Source organism: Protopterus annectens, chromosome 4.part0, assembly GCF_019279795.1.
Source record: "Protopterus annectens isolate FY-2018-M chromosome 4.part0, PAN1.0, whole genome shotgun sequence".
In the NCBI taxonomy this organism is placed as follows: Eukaryota; Metazoa; Chordata; order Ceratodontiformes; family Protopteridae; genus Protopterus; species Protopterus annectens.
In genome coordinates, this window is record NC_056733.1 from 473,384,807 (window position 1) to 473,401,183 (window position 16,377).

At 41.2% G+C, this 16,377-nt stretch overlaps 1 protein-coding gene across 2 annotated transcripts in view; it reads left to right on the forward strand.

The window, feature by feature from the left end:
* SSH1 (slingshot protein phosphatase 1) overlaps nucleotides 1-16,377 on the forward strand; it is a 1,317,746-nt gene that overhangs the window by 676,190 nt on the left and 625,179 nt on the right. For both annotated transcript variants that reach the window (XM_044068394.1, XM_044068395.1), the window contains one exon: nucleotides 15,631-15,752. In XM_044068394.1, coding sequence (XP_043924329.1) covers nucleotides 15,631-15,752 — 122 coding nt within the window. The remainder of the gene's footprint in view (nucleotides 1-15,630; nucleotides 15,753-16,377) is intronic.

Consider the following 16,377-nt stretch of genomic DNA (forward strand, 5'->3'; position numbering starts at 1 on the left):
TGGTCACATTCACTAGAGTCTAGATTTTAAACTGGATGTGAACCAGTAAATATTAATGATTTATAAACAACTTACATTATTTCAGTAATCACTCAAGTCACACACACACACACACACTCTCTCACACACACACACACACACACACACACACTTTCAGCAGTAGTTTATACATCCACTTGTGAGCTTTCAGATGAAGCTAAGCAGTTATATCTTTATCGTTTAGTTGTTAAGGTATTTAGAGAAACAGGAAATTTATGACGATAGGAGTAAAAATTATATGAGCAACATTAATCACCTCTTTAGATGCACTTGATAGAGGTAAAGTATCAATGCAGTTCTGTCCATCTTGTAAGCTTTTGAGATGAAATTTTTCAATAGCTTCTGTATAACATGGTTTTGGAAATATTAATGTAAATACGAACCAGCAATATTAGATGCCCAAGGGCTTCACTGGGATGATACTAGGTAAGACCTGGAGGTGTGTTTAGGGTTTAATGAGAGGCCTGCTGAGTGATGGTATTCATGTGGTAAAAGACACTTTAAACATGTAGCTTCTCATTTAAAATTAGGAATGCATTACATAGTCGATTCAGCCAGTATCTACCAGTCTGTTGTAATTGCAGTTACAGATAAATATTTTTCAGAAACAAAAACAGTATAAATATACTTAGCTGTTCTCTAGGTCTGTCTGCAACAGTTGGTAGCCTTTCAAATGAGGAAAAAGTGTTAATGAACAGAACAGAACTTGTAAACACCTTGGGTTTCCACCTTCTTCAAACTGTTATTTCAGTACTTCAACAGCTATAGCCAAGTCTATTAGGAGGGGCAGGACCTACCTGTTCACAGACGAAGTAAAAAAGTTTTTGTTTTTACATTTGTTAACTGGGCAAGTATGATGGCTATGAGACCTTTGCTGATCCAGCTAAGGGCCAGTAGGCAAACATTAATACTTGTACAGAATCATTACAGTCTAAGTACACACTTACTACATAAAGCCATTGTGGGCAGTGCTTCAATATGTGCAGACCTTATCGAGATCCAAATAACATTTATTTGTTCTTTTTTGGTACCAGATTTGTCTTGCTCAGGGGTGTGGAGCAGCTGGTACCTGTTCAGAAAGCCACTGCTATAATGCAGAGATCCAGCTCTTGCTGGAACACCATTCAGTTGCCGGATGCAGGTGTACACAGTTGTACAGTGCATGCATGTCTACAAGCAATTTAGGATTGTCAAAACACACAGAACTGTAAAAGTGTATTTGTTTCTTCTTCATATCTGTCCATTGGAGTGAGAAACCTTTCTGTGTTCCAAAATCATGATAGTTCAATCTACTTAGAGCATTACTGAAATGTAAGCAGAATCTGTGAATGTCCCAAAAGGCGACTATCTGTAGCACCAAAGTATAACTCATCATGTTCATAGATTGGCTTACAGCCAAGGAGACTATTAAGAAGCTCGGCCATGTTGCCCAATATTGGAGGAAGATTGTGTCCCTCTTTAAATAGATTTTCCCATCATATCCCAGGTGAAAATTTGTGATCATCCATCCAGTCAGCTACACTACTTTTGAAGAGTGCCGTGGAAGTACTCTGTTTAATATGCAAGGGGAGCATGTTCCAAAAGCAAGGAATATGTTGAGTGGCATAGGTTTAGGTTTCTAGAGCAGGTGTTTGCTTTACCCGTGGTCCTATTTAGGTAAAGGATTTCAAGGAGTGGGATCATTCATAGTATGGAAGGCTAAGCAGAGATCACCTGTTAGGAGCCTGTATGAGACTGAACAGAGAGATGAGGCTTTCAGTATGTCAAATAGAAAAGGTTGCTAGGACCGAAGATCTATTTAATGAGGAAATACTGAGGTTTGTCAGGGTTGTTTTACTGCATTGTGAAGCACATACCAAAAAGGGACATTATTTTATTTAATGAGTGTGATAAAGGATATAGGAAGTAAGACTAATTTTATTATACCTTGAGAAGATGCCTCAAAGGTTAAGCTGTTCAAGGTAGAAGTATTTTCTAACCATGATAGAGATGCATGCTGTGAATAAATCACAATCAAACCAATATGGACATCCAAAAACTCTTGAAATCCGTTATTAAAATGAACCCTAGATAAAAATCCTTTTCCTTGTAGAAAAATATATAAAAACACAAAAAGGTGCACCATTCAGGATAAACAAGTGCTTTTGGGATTTCCCTTCCTCAAATCCACTGATCTGAGGAAGGGAAATCCCGAAAGCACTTATCCATTTTAATAAAGGATTTCAAGAGTTTTTGGATGTCCATGGTGGTTCGTTCATGATTTATTCACAGCATTGCCTCTTCTTTCATGGAGCACCTTTAGCTGCTAACAGGTTTGTTTTGGACTGTTATGATAAAGATGCATGGTGGCCCAAGGAGAGGTCAGTATTAAACAACTTTATCATTTCTAATCCATAAATGCCTTACAAACACAATTCCTCTGTAAAACTAGGGTTTTCCACATTAAGCATTCTAAGTCTTGACATATTCCAGGTTTAGTAAGTCTGTGGACCTTGAGGAGAATACCCCAGAGGGTAAGCTGTGCAAGGCAAAAAGATTTTCTAACCACGGTAGAGTTGTGTTGTGGTCAAGGGAGAGATCATTATCAACATACATATTGAAGTCCTTGATGAGTGAATCCAGTTTAAGTGGAAGTTTATTTATATGGTATGCAGTGGTGATGCTGTATACTAATGGATACTATATGCATTTATTGCTTTTGAGGACAAGCCCATAACTGACAGACCGACCATTTGCCAGGTCCCACTCTTGCTGGAGAATTTGAGTATCAGAATGGTATTTGATAACCACCCCTTCCCAGTTTACATTCGTCAGTAAACTTATAGTACTTGATGTCAGTATTCATGTTAGAGAGGTATACGCCAAAGAGGAAATGATCCAGAAGAGAGTTGTGTGGGACACTGCTGATGTTATTTTTCTGTCTACAACATATCTCACCAGCTGTAAAATGGTATGCATTTTATCAGAGAACTAATTGATTAGTTGTCCAGCGAGCTACATAAATATATATTTAGAGAGACAGAGGGATAGAGATTCATGTTGGCTTGAGAGACTTTGTCATTTGTGAACTATATGCCATTTATCCAAGATTTTAGTAACCCTTTTGAAGAATTCAAGTAGGCTGAACAGTTATGATTTGCCTTTTACAAACCAAACTGATTGTATCAAGGAATGTAAGGTCACTTGTGTCATTGTTTGTTAGAGCAGCTATAGGGCATTCCATTTGCAATTTTGCAAGTGATACTGGTGAGACTGACAGGTCTGAATTTCCATGGTCAGTAGAGAGACCTTTATGTAGCAGTAGACACCAACCATTATCCATACCTTGGGGATATAACCAGTAGAAAGATGCCGGTTGAAAAACTAATGGCAGGAATGTGCTTGGGGAGTCCAAGTGCCAATGGAAATTGTATTTTAAATTTTAAAAATTGCTGAAGGGCCTTGGTCCTGCGTAGTTTTGGAAGTGGAGTTGTGTTGGGGGAAATAGAAGGTGCAGAGGGGGTGGGGCTTCCTAATACACCTGAAGATGGTTGTCTTTTGAATTGGCTGCATCTCTAACTTCATAATCAGCCTTGCCTTTCCTATTTATCACTTTTAGGGGACTTGCTTATCAGTTCTAAATTCCTTCTGTAATGATGAAGTGGAGGCCTTTTATAGGTGGTCACGAGTTTGCTGATGTTAGAGTTCCACCATATGGATGCCTCAATACATCCAAGATTCTTGGGATTATTATTCAGAGGAGTGGACGGCAGCCGTGGCCTTGGGTACATGGCTGGCCGAGGAGCTGTACCATGTCTGATTATCAGTATGATTGGTAAGTAGTAAGTGGTTTTGAAATAACCCCTTGAATGTAGAACACAGAGGAGGAGTTAGGAGCCAGAAAGTAGGTGTTCAGGTAGAAGGAGAAAGTGTCACAGCAAGATGGTCAGATTTGACTAGGGAGCAGATAAACTGAATAGTGAGACAGGGATACATTTGTAAAGACAAGGTCTAGAAGAGTGTTAACTGTGGTGGACAGTGGAACAGTTTGGTCACATGTTTTGACACTTGCGTGGTTTGAAGTTACTAGGCATGTTTTCTCTTGGTAGCATGTGTGCGCCAGTTTGTGTGTGGATAGTTTAAGTCACACTAAGAAATGTATTTGTTTCAGACTTGTACTGGTTAAGGTTCTTAGCAATCTCTGGGAGGGCATGGAATGGGGTTCCATAACTGTCTGCAATGTGATAATTTTATTTCGTGTTACTAGCACTTCAGTCAGTTCCATAGTTGTATCATGTGGGATCTGTCGAGAGACGTTGAAGTTGTAAATAACTACAGATACTTCTCCACATTTGCCAGTGGGTCTGATCAAGTGATAAGTTTTGAATTCTGGAGTAATAGCGAGAGTGCTGTCATTACACTGCAACCAGGTTTCTGTAATTACACAAATGTAGATCTCTTTGAGGGTAAGGAAAGCCTCGAGTTCACACATTTTACTGTTTGGGCTTCTGGCATCAAGGGATACTTCCTTGATGTTCACTGAACCCTGCTTTATTGAACCCAGCACACACATGCAGTGCTCAACAAACAACCGAGTAAAATAAATTAAAATATTTGGTAGGAGGCAGAGTTCTTGCAGTCCCTCCTAGAGGGTTCTGTCTTCTGTGCCTTCCTAGTTTAATTAGCAAACTCAGAAAACTGCCACATCTACTATTTTATACATAATGTGCCCAGAAACATATCCACTCTCCTCAGAACAGTGGGACCCTTATTAAAAGTAAATTATTATGAAAGAAGAAAACAGTGTGGAAATTGTATGTACTGTATGAAAAAAATTGGTATATGTTGTTGATTTGTTATTGTTTCTGATGCTTTAAATGCTTAACACAGTAAATGACTTTCTTTCAGGAGACTAGGAGAATTGATAATGAAACAGTACAGAAAATTGAAGAGTGCTTATTCACTGCCAAATACACATGTGTAACAGAATCTGTCCTAATGTGGATTCATTCTTTTTTTCATATAAAAATCTATTGCACACTATTGTAAGTAAGAACACATTGGGAAGGAAGCAGATTAAGATACATAGATTCTATAAATCACCTCAAAAATGTTTTTCATGTATGCAAAAAAAAATAGTACTGTTTAGATGAGGTTATTTCCACAGTTTGTATTTTATTTAAATGTGGATGTTGGTCATAGTATTTATCATTACGGTCCTCACTTTGGGATATACTGCCATGCAAGTAACCTGTGGCCTGACCAACTTCCTGAAATGTCCCTTCTCACAGAGCTTTAACTAATGCCCACCCACCAAGGTCTGAGAATGTCATGAGTATAAAGGGTGCGCAATCCAATCCTGTTTTCATATCTTTCTTGTCGTACTTGCCATATGTTTCACAGACGTATGTCCGTCTATTGGCCTACTTAACAGCAACCAGTTAAGTATCACATAGGGAATTTTATTCTGTCTGCTAGATTGTTTTCCTCATGTCTGATTCTGATTTTAGTTCTGAAAAAGGTTTTCATAATACATGTCTGTTCTGCCATGGCTCAGATCACATGAACTCTTGTCTGCAGTATGCTTTGTTTGCCCTGAAGACAATTCATAGAAGGCACTAGTCTGTACAGGTGTTTGCTTTCATAAGAAGTGTATGCCTGGTTATGAGCAACCACTGCATCTGTCAAAGCCTCCAGGAGGCTTCTGCCAGAGGAAAAAAATGTGCTGAAAAGAGGGAGAAATGCCAAGAAACTGAGGACATCTCAGAGGGCTTATGTTTTGTTTCCTTGAGTCTTTTGAGTCACCTACTGAGCACATTTCAGCCAAGGCCTGTGGTGCGACCTCTACACAGATGGCCATGCCATTATATTTTTAACACATGTCCTCCAAGTCAGATGTTTGTGACTGAAGGCCTTTCAGCTTTCAGTTCCCCCAGTAACATGCGAGTTAGAGAAATTAGAGCCATTCAAATGTTTGCAGAGTGGGAACTTTCCCAGAATTCTGTAGGATCTATCCAAATGTAAAGATATATTTCCGTGTATCTTTACATACAAGTATAAATTCTGAAAAACATGCAAGGCTGATAACATAGCTGTTCTTAAATGAATTGCAGGATTTTACTAGCATATTTGAGCAAAGATATCTTGTGTTTCACTTTCAGAGAATATTATGAGGAATAAAGGAACTGATAGCATTTTAAATATCATAAAAGATGGAACACAGCTTGATTATTTTCATGGTCTGTAATAATATTCAAAGTACACATGATCTTTTGAATCTACTCTAGTGGAAATTTAAAGAATAAGAAGCAATTGAAAATAAATTTGGGGACCGTTTCCAAAAATATGTTGACTGAAGACTGTCATGTAAGATATAGAAAGTTTTAAATTGCTAATTTTGTAGAGTTTTAATTGCATTTACTGTTTAGGACTACACACTCAAGTGTGCTAGCCTTTTCTGTGTTTATTTACTGTATTATTATTGCATTGTTTAGCCTGTTTTAACCAAAAAAAAAAAAAACTATCTTGTTTGCTCCTTTCCCACCTTTCCTAGCCAGTCCAGATCCCAGGCTTTGCTCATCTCAGGACTTTATTTTCTGTGTTCAGAAGCTATCCAGACCTTGCTGTGGTGGAGGGAAGTCCTACTGCTTACCAGTGGGAGTGGTGAGCATTGTACTGCCTATCTAACACTAGAGGAGTGGTTTCCAGCTCTGAAATTGTAATTTTATTAGCTATTTTGGGCTGATTTCTATCACTTTCAAATATGTGTTTGCACATTTTTCGCATCGTGCAGCACAGCGGGGCTACAATTAAACTATTCCAGGTGCCAGAAAGTCTGCTGTTCAAATTTTCCCTTCGAACTAGCTGGTTTCTCAGTAGTAGCACTAAAATCTGAACCCCTGCGTCTAGCACTTGCTCTAGAACCTGCTGGAAAGCACTAGGAAGCCCAAAAGTAATACAAGCACTCAACTCTCTTTGTCAATAAGGAGAAATTAATTGTATGCACTAAACAGCCTATAATTGCAAAATACCTTGCAAAGGTAAGGGAAAACAGCTCTTGTACTTTACAAAAAAAGCACTTAAACAGGCATGTCCAAGGGTCAGCTTCCGGTGATTTCTCCTGTCCACCTGGTGAATCTGGGCATACTCGGGCAATGCGGCAACTTGCCTCATGGACACAGACAACCCTCTCCTCCTACCATCCAACACTACAACCTGCGAGGGAGGCACTTACATAGCCAAACTGGAAGCAAAGCTCTGTCCAATCAAGATTGTGCTAGACAGTTAAAAGGAGAAGGTTAACACCTGCATTACACCTCAAGCAACTCCTAGCCCTTCAAAACCCACGCCATCAACTCCCACACATAGCAACACTAAACCACATATGCGGAGGCCCTTAACATTATCCTGCCCAAGCAACAAGGACCTCCGAAGCTGAAACGCAAACAAACACCAGTCACAACCAGAGTGACACACAGCTCACAACACCAGTGTGCCACCCAATAACAGTCCCTAAGGCAAGACAATGTACCCAACACTTTAGTCATAGATGACTCTATAATCAGGCACACTGATGTCCCTCTTACCAGGCTGAACAAGGAGAAAATTACAGTCAGCTGCCTGTTGGGTGCCAGGATCCGCCACATAGCACATGCACTCAAGTCACTCCACAAGTACAAATACGACTCTGTCATTGTCCATGTTGGAGTGAATGACTTGAGACGTTCCTCCCTGGACTACATGAAAAGAAACATGGAAGAGCTCTTGGATCATGTGGCCCAAGCAGGTATGACCCTAGCCCTGAGTAGCATCCTGCCTTCGCCCAGAATGATACCACAGTATAAGGATAAAATGATTGACTTCAACAATTGGCTAAGCTTCTGGTGTTATTCAAAGGGGATCCAGTATCTGTCTGCCTGAGAAGACATGATCGACAAACCACAATGCTTTGCCAGAGATGGTCTGCACATGTCACTCCTGGATTCAGGTTACTGGCTAAAGCTCTTGCCACCCCTATAGTGCCTTTTATAGGCAAGGTTCAAAGGACAAAACCACCACTGTAACAGATACAAGCATGCAAAATCTGAAGGTAATGCTACTCAATGCTAGAAGTCTAAACTTCAAAATGCAGTCTCTTGAGGCACTCCTAAAAATGGAGAACATCGATATCTGTGCAGTAACTGAGACCTGGTTCAAGGCTCCAGAGAGTACCCCTGCAATACCAAGCTACAACTCTTACCACACATTTCGACCACAAAACCAAGACCTAAACACTAAAGGTGGGTGAGTGTCCATATTCACCAAGGATATTCACACCTCCAGGGTAGTTGCCCAACACAATGCATCTGAAATTCTCCAGATGCAACTAACACTAGGTAAGACTGCAATCCAAATTGTAGCTTGCTACTGATCCCCCACCATGCCCCAAGATTCTCACTACACCTTTCTAAACATACTGGAAAATATTAAGATACAACCAAACACCCTAATACTGGGTGATTTCAACTACCCTGCCATTAACTAGGAAAACTACTCGGGAAGTAGCACCTTTTCCCAACGGTTCTTGAAATTCATAAATTCCAATGCCCTGGATCAACTAATCCATTGTCCCACCAGGGGCTCCAATATCCTAGACTTGGTCATTACCAACATGGGAGATAGATGCTCCACACCAGTGGTCACCCCCCATTGGTCAGGTCTGACCATAAGCAAATCACCCTTGACATCCACATCCCACCCCCGCCCCCCCCCCCAGTAATGAAACCTCCATAAAAACTTCTCCAAAGCCAACTTCATACTACTGAAGTCAGAAGTGACAAATTTAATGACGCCCATGCAGACGGGATCTGAAAGTTTGACTGCTGAATCCTACACTAAGGCAATGTACGAGCACATTCACTCGTGCATGAATCATGCCATCCCAAATAGAATCAAGATGCTCTCCTCCAAAAAAAGGAAGCCAATCTGGTGGTCCCCTGCTATAATGTACGAGCACATTCACTCGTGCATGAATCGTGCCATCCCAAATAGAATCAGGATGCTCTCCTCCAAAAAAAGGAAGCCAATCTGGTGGTCCCCTGCTATAAGCAAACTATACAACAGAATGAAGAAACTGTTGCAAAAAAGAGGAAAATCCCAGGATGCAAAAAGCTCCCTCACCAGCCTCAGTAAGAAACTGAGATCCCTCATAAAATCCTCAAAAGCTAGTTACGAAAATAAAATTGCCAAAGCTTCCAAAGACAACCACAAGGCATTCATAGTTATGTCAAGAATCTAAATAGCAATGTTCAGATCTGCTCTGAGCTACAACAGAATGGCATTAAATATACTGATGGATATTGCCAGTATCCTGGCAGATGGATTTAGTGCAAACTTCACCCCCTAAACGGCCCATCTCAATACCAAAAGATTGTCAAATTCCAGTAATCATGGCCACACAGGTAGAAACTGCACTCTCCAAAGCTAAGAATACAGCATCCATGGGACCAGTAAACATCCCGGGCTGTGTACTACATGAACTACAAAATGAAATGGCACCTCACCTAAGTGTCATGTTTAATTAAAGCCTCACCTCAGGCTTCGTGCCCACTGAGTGGAGCACAGCTACATAGGTTCATAGGTTCATACTAGGCTATCTGCCCAAGGGCATTTATAAGCCTAGCCCATAGTTATTTGGCTTTCGCCACCCCTTTAGTTTGAATAAAACTATGCCTATTATTTTGCTGTGCCTCTGTCAAGCAGTGACACTGAAGTAATCCCTGGGGTATATCTGCGATCCCCCATCCATTGGTCAAGATTCCTCTTGAACAAGGCCAGCGAGGTGCTCTGCCTCACATGTACCGGGATTTTGTTCCACAGCATAGGGAGTCTCTGGGTGATGAATCTGTCCCTCCAGCACGTTCTATTTATAACCGTGTCAAGGTTTAAGTCTCCCGCCCTTGTGGTTCTGAGGGATCTAGATTTTTTGAGATGAAGCATATTCATCAAATCAGGGTTTGACATGGCCTTATATGTCAGGCACAGGTCACCTCTGAGCAAGCGGTATGAGACTGAATAGAGCTGGAGTTCTTTCAGTCGGGCAGCATAAGACATATTTTTGAGACCCTTTATCCTTTTGGTGAGGAACTTTTGGGGCCTTTCCAGCTGCTGCAGGTGTCGGGTCAGATACATTCCGAATGGGGCATTGTACTCAATCATAGGTCTAATGAGTGATGAGTACAGGGGACGATGACCTCCCTTGATCTAGATGTGAATCCCTTCATGATCAGGTGGGCAGTGTAGAAGGTTTTCCTAACTACTTTAGCAACATGAGTGTCAAGCGAAGGCTACTGTCAACCTGGGTCCCCAGATCCCTGATGACTTCTTCTGTGCTCAGTGGATTACCACCTATATGGTAGCTAGGGGTAACCTTGTTTTTCCCGAAGGGTATGACTATGCATTTCTTGGCATTTAACTTTAGGCCATGGCTCTGGCACCAGTTATCTGTTTCTGTGAGGCCCTTCTGAAGGATATCTGTGTCAGATGTGTTTTCGACTATGGCCCAGTTTGCAGTCATCTGCAAACTTTGTCAGCCATAACCCTCCTGTGTTTGCTTGTACTTCAGAAAAGTAGATGCCGAACAAGAGTGGACCCAGGACTGAGCCCTGAGGGACACCACTTGTGACAGGCTTTGAGTTTGACATGGCTCCAGCAACTCTGACCCTGTGGGTTCTGTCACTTAGCCAGTTTGCAACCCATCTTGTGATGTATGGGTTTACATTCAAGCTGATGAGTTTTTCGATGATACCTGAGTGGGGTATTGTGTCGAAGGCCTTTGCCAGGTCAAGGTAGGCTGTATGGACTGCCTTTCCCTCATCAATGGCCTTGGTGACTGTCTCGAAAAAGTCAACCAAGTTTAAAAGGCATGATCAGCCTTTGACAAAGCCAAACTGGGTTGGATCCAAAGTCTGCAAGTTCCCTATGTCTTTATTTATGAGTTCCATTATGATCCTCTCCATGGCTTTGCAGATAAGGCTTGTCAAGCTAATGGGACGGTAATTTCCAGGGTCGGTGGAGGCACCGCCCTTGTGAAGTGGGACCACAGTCGCCGTGCGCCACTCCTTGGAGTGCGTATCCTGAGGTGAGGCTAAGATTAAACAGCTGTCCTAACTGCGGGTTTAATTCCTCATTGAGTTCGTGGAGCACACAGCCGGGGACACCATCCGGTCCCATGGATGCTGTGTTTGTTGCTTTGGAGAGTGCAGTTCTCACCTGGGCGTTGGACTTTTTTGTGGGGCTACAATCCTCTTGTATAGATATCTCTCCTTTTGGGGGGGAGGGGGGGGAGAAGTTTGCACTGAACCTGTCAGCCAGTATGTTGGCAATGTGTGTAGGTTCAGTAATCTTCACATCATTTTGAACTAATTCTGAGCATATCTGGGAGTTTCCTCCTAGGTTTCTAACATAGCTAAAGAAGGCCTTATGATTGTCTTTTGAGTCCTTGGCGATTTTTCTCTCAAAATTTGCCTTGGATGATTTTATGAGAGCTCTTAGTTTTTTACTTATAATGATCAAAGGTGTCTTACCTTTCGAGGATTTTGCTCTATCTTGTAGTAGCTTCCTCCTTTTGTTGTAGAGCTTGTTTATGGCTGGGGTCCACCAGACTGGACGCTTGCCTTTGGTACAAAGAGTCTTAGTTTTGTTTGGGATTGCCTGATCCATGCAGTCCTGTAGGTGCTGGTAGAAGGCATTTGTAAGTGATTCAGCTTTTTGAGTAATGTTTACCACTGGCTCAGGGGCCTTAAAGGAGACCACACTAGTTTTTAGAAGTGTGAAGTCGGCTTTTGAGAAGTTTTTCACTGTGGTCTTTTTTATTTCAGGTGGGGGCGGAATGAGGACCTCCAGCGAGATTAGTTTATGATCTGATCTCACCAGTGAGGGGTATACTTCCGGTGTTGAACATTGTGATCCCATGTTCGTGATGATGAGATCAAGTATGTTTTCTCCTCTTGTGGGGATGGTGACTAGTTGTTCCATGGCATTTGAGTTTATGAACTCCAGGAACCTTTGGGCTAGAGTGTTTGGGCTTGAGTAGTGTTCCCAGTCTATATTAGGGTAGTTGAAGTCACCTAGTATGATGGTGTTTGGAGATACATTTATTCCGTCCATTGTTTTCAGGAAGGCCATGTGAGGTTCCTGAGTTTGAGAGGGTGGCCTGTAACATGCTACAAATTGCAGAGCAGTCTTGCCTATGGTTAATTGCACCTGGATGGTCTCCGATGCATCGTGCGTTGCCACCAACATTGAGGTGTGGGTGTCCTTTATGAATATGGACACCCCCCCTCCTTTCTTGGTGTTGTCCGGATTTTGGGGCCGGAACGCATGATATGAGGTGAAACCTGCTAGTGCTGGGGTGCTCTCAGGAGCCTTGAACCAGGTTTCTGTCACAGCACAGACATCGATGTTCTCCATACTGAGAAGGGCCTCGAGTGCGTGCATCTTGAGATTGAGACTTCTGGCATTGAGCAGCATTACCCTTAGTTTTTTTACTTTTTTGTGTTCTCCCACTCCACAAGGGGGGATCCAACTTAGATCCTGGGAACTACCATCCCATCAGTCTGATGAGCCTGATCTGCAAGGGCATGGAATGCATTATCATGGAACTTATAAACAATGACATTGGCAACCTTCAAACACTGGACCCCACCCAGTTTGGGTTCTTGAAGAGCAGATCTTATCTCCTGAACCCGATTGACTTCTTTGAATCAGTCTCCAGAGCTGTGGATGAGGGTAAGGCAGTCCACACAGCCTATCTGGACCTCACCAAGGCCTTTGACACCATCCTCCACTCTGGAATCATAGATAAACCTACTAAGCTGGGCATAAATCCCTACGTCACTCGATGGGTTGCCAACTGGCTTACTGACAGAACCCAGACTGTAAAAGTAGCCAACTCCAAATCCAGCTCCAGACAAGTGACGAGTGGAGTACCTCAGGGTTCAGTCCTGGGACCACTCTTGTTTGGCATCTACTTCTCTGAAGTACAGGCCAACACTAAGGGACTCTGGCTAACAAAGTTCGCTGATGACTGCAAACTGGGAGCAATTATTGAATCCCCAAATAATGTGGCTATTCTACAAAAGGGCCTTACAGAAACAGATGCTTGATGCCAGAGCCATGGGCTCAAGCTTAATGCCAAGAAATGTATAGTTAGCCCTTTGGAAAAAAAACATGTACCCATGAATTACCACATAGGTGGCAGTACACTAAACATCGAAAGTGCGATGAGAGACTTAGGGACACTGGTGGACAGTGGTCTCACCTTCGATAACCACATCGCCACAACAGTCAGGAAATCCTTCTATGTGCCACACCTAATCACTAAGGGCTTTTCATCCAGAAAAAAGGAGGTCATTGTCCCACTGTACTCATCCCTCATTAGACCCATTATAGAGTATAACGCCCCATTTGGTATGTATCGTATAAGACATCTGCAACAGCTGGAAATGCCACAGAAATACCTCTCTAAAAGAATCACAGGCCTAAAGCAGATGCCATATGCTGACCGTCTAAAAAAAAACTCCAGCTATACTCTGTGGCATATCGTCTACTCCGAGGCAATCTCTGCTTAACATCCAAGGCCATGTCAAACCCTGAGTTGTTGGACATGCTCCACTTAAAGAAATCCCAATCCCTCAGAGCCACACTCTCCAAGGATCTAAACCTTGTCATCACAATGAACAAAACATACTGGAGGGATAGGTTCCTGACCCAGAAACTCCTCGTATTCTGGAATAGATTGCCCATACATGTCAAGCAGAGCGCCTTCTTGGCCCTCTTCAAAAGGAACCTTGATGATTGGATGGGAGATAGGAAATTCACCCCGGGTATCATGTCAGTTGCCCTGCTAGATAGGGGTCCAGGGAAGTAAATATTGTGGAAAGAAATGTCCAGGGAATTATGTCTAAGCTTGTCAATAGCCTAGTACCAAACTGTGAACCTTTGAAGATCCTAAAAACATTAGTGGGATTATGGGAAGCATCTTAGTATGATTAGTAAAAATGAAAAATATATGATCATTCCTGACCTTGAGTACAAAACTGGATTACCAGAAAACTTCAAGACTGAACCAATATATGGATGCTACATTAGCTGTTGCATAAAATGAACCATTCAAATGAAAATATACTACAGAACATGCCTCTCATCATTTCATCTTTCAGGAATGTTTCCACCAATATCAGATCTTTTAGTAGCATTAGTGTGAAAAATTGATCTGATGTTTTCATTGCTGGTGGTCCTGTGAACTTGTCATGCTTTGGATACAAGTATTATATTATACCTAGAGTGTTGTAATTATTTTCTTTTGGCTCCAGAAGTCTGGATATTATTGAATTTCTCATTGGTGATATACAGTGACTACCATACCAAGCTGTTAAATTTGCTTCTTCTTGAAGACTGGAATAAAACTTTAAATTAAGAATTTAGCTTAAACAGAAGGATAAATTAATTATGAATTGTTTGAAATTTCAAATAATTGCTAGTACTTTTGAGCAAGTGGAGAATGAAGGAGGGGCAGATAGATATTTAGAGAAAAAAAATTACTTCTCTGGGGCATTTCCTTTTCTCTGAGGGCTATAGCAGTAAATACTTGTCTTTTACCGTTAACTGGAAAGCATCTGTTGCCTATCCTGGGGTCACCAATGTGGCAGAATTTTGAAAAAGTTAACTATTTGTATTGCAATCAGGTGTAATTATGGCAAAAATGACTGGGATCATCTAATCTTGCTATATAATGATGCTTTTCTCTTTCACAAAAATGTCTTTAGTCAGAAGGCTTCCACTTTGGAGTTGTGTGTACTAACTTGTCTGTCTTATTTATAATATTTCACAATTCATTAGCACAGCGTGAGTCAAAAGATCTGTATGGGGTATTTTATAATGGTCCACCACTCTGATTCATGTCTGCAGTTAAAACCGTGAACCAGAAAATATTGGGCTATTAGTGAAATGTTTTAAGCTAACCCACAATGTCCGCTTCAACATAGACACTAACAAAATGGACAATTTATTAAAGAAATACTTTTCCAGCAGCAGTAGTTATTCCTGTCCCCCATTACCTGCTGAGGTTTTTGCTTTATGTCCTGGCGCATCCAGTGTCTACAGTTATGCATTAAGTTTCATTTATTGGGTATTATTTTTAGTTCATGCTTTAGTCTTTCTCTGGAAGAACTGAAGATGTCATATGGAGGAGTCTCCTTTTTTGCATATTGGTGTATTTCACAAATGAACATGTCACACTGGTGTAAACCAGGCATTGCCTTTCTGCAAGTTAATAAAGGTGATGCTGGAAAAAAAGCAGGCCATTGATGTGTAGCTCTAGGTAAGAGGAAAGTGCTTATAGTGCTGTTGTAGGAGTTCTTTTCTCCTAAAAATCCACTGTTATGGTGAGTACATTTAAACAATATGTGTTTTCCTAGTATAGCAGTTGCATTGTGAAGCATAATTTTCAAAATGTCTAGCTGTGTACCAATTCCCCACAAACTCTCTAATCAACTATGTATTGCTTTTATAAATATAAACTGATTGCCAAGGGAGGTTCAGTCTTTAAAAAAAAATGTTTCCTGTTTTTAGGCTGTGCGATTAGAGAGCATATTACCAGACAGGGTAAGATACATGGTAGTCGTGTATTCAGTTGGTCGCCAAGACACTGAGGAGAACATTCTGCTGGGAATAGACTTCACTAATAAGGAAAGGTGAGAAGTTGTGTTCTTTAGTATTGAAAAGCAGATCTGTAAACAAAGTGCTTAGTTTATTCATTTTTATACTTTTGCATGCCATTTCATTTTCAACATTCACATCCTAATCTGTTTTGTATATTTTATAGTGAAAGTGTAGACACTTGCATTCTGCTAAAGTTTTAATGTTGTATTGTACTGTATATGGCTTTTTGAATGTTTTGTGACTTATAGGGGGAGAACTGTGATTTATGTAATTGTCCACTCTGTACGAAACTGGGGTTGATTGCAATGAGCATTGCAGATGTCTGTCCTCATGTATCTTGCTCTAAAAGAAGACATAAGATTTACTTGTCATTCATTTATTTGATGACTATTAGGTGGACTTACTGCAGCTGGTACTGGATGAAAAAAAGGTTAAGGATCAAAAACCTGTTGCAAAGAGTTATACTAGCTCTTTACTAATATGCATTAAAAGCACCAGTGGTGTTCCACGAGGATCACTCCTGGGACCTCTGCTGTTTGGAATCAATTTCTCTGAAGTCTAAGCTAAAACCAAAGGACTTTGGCTGACAGTTTGCTGATAACTGCAAACTGTTTGTGGTCACAGAATCTCTAAACAGTGTCAATATCCTTCAAGAAG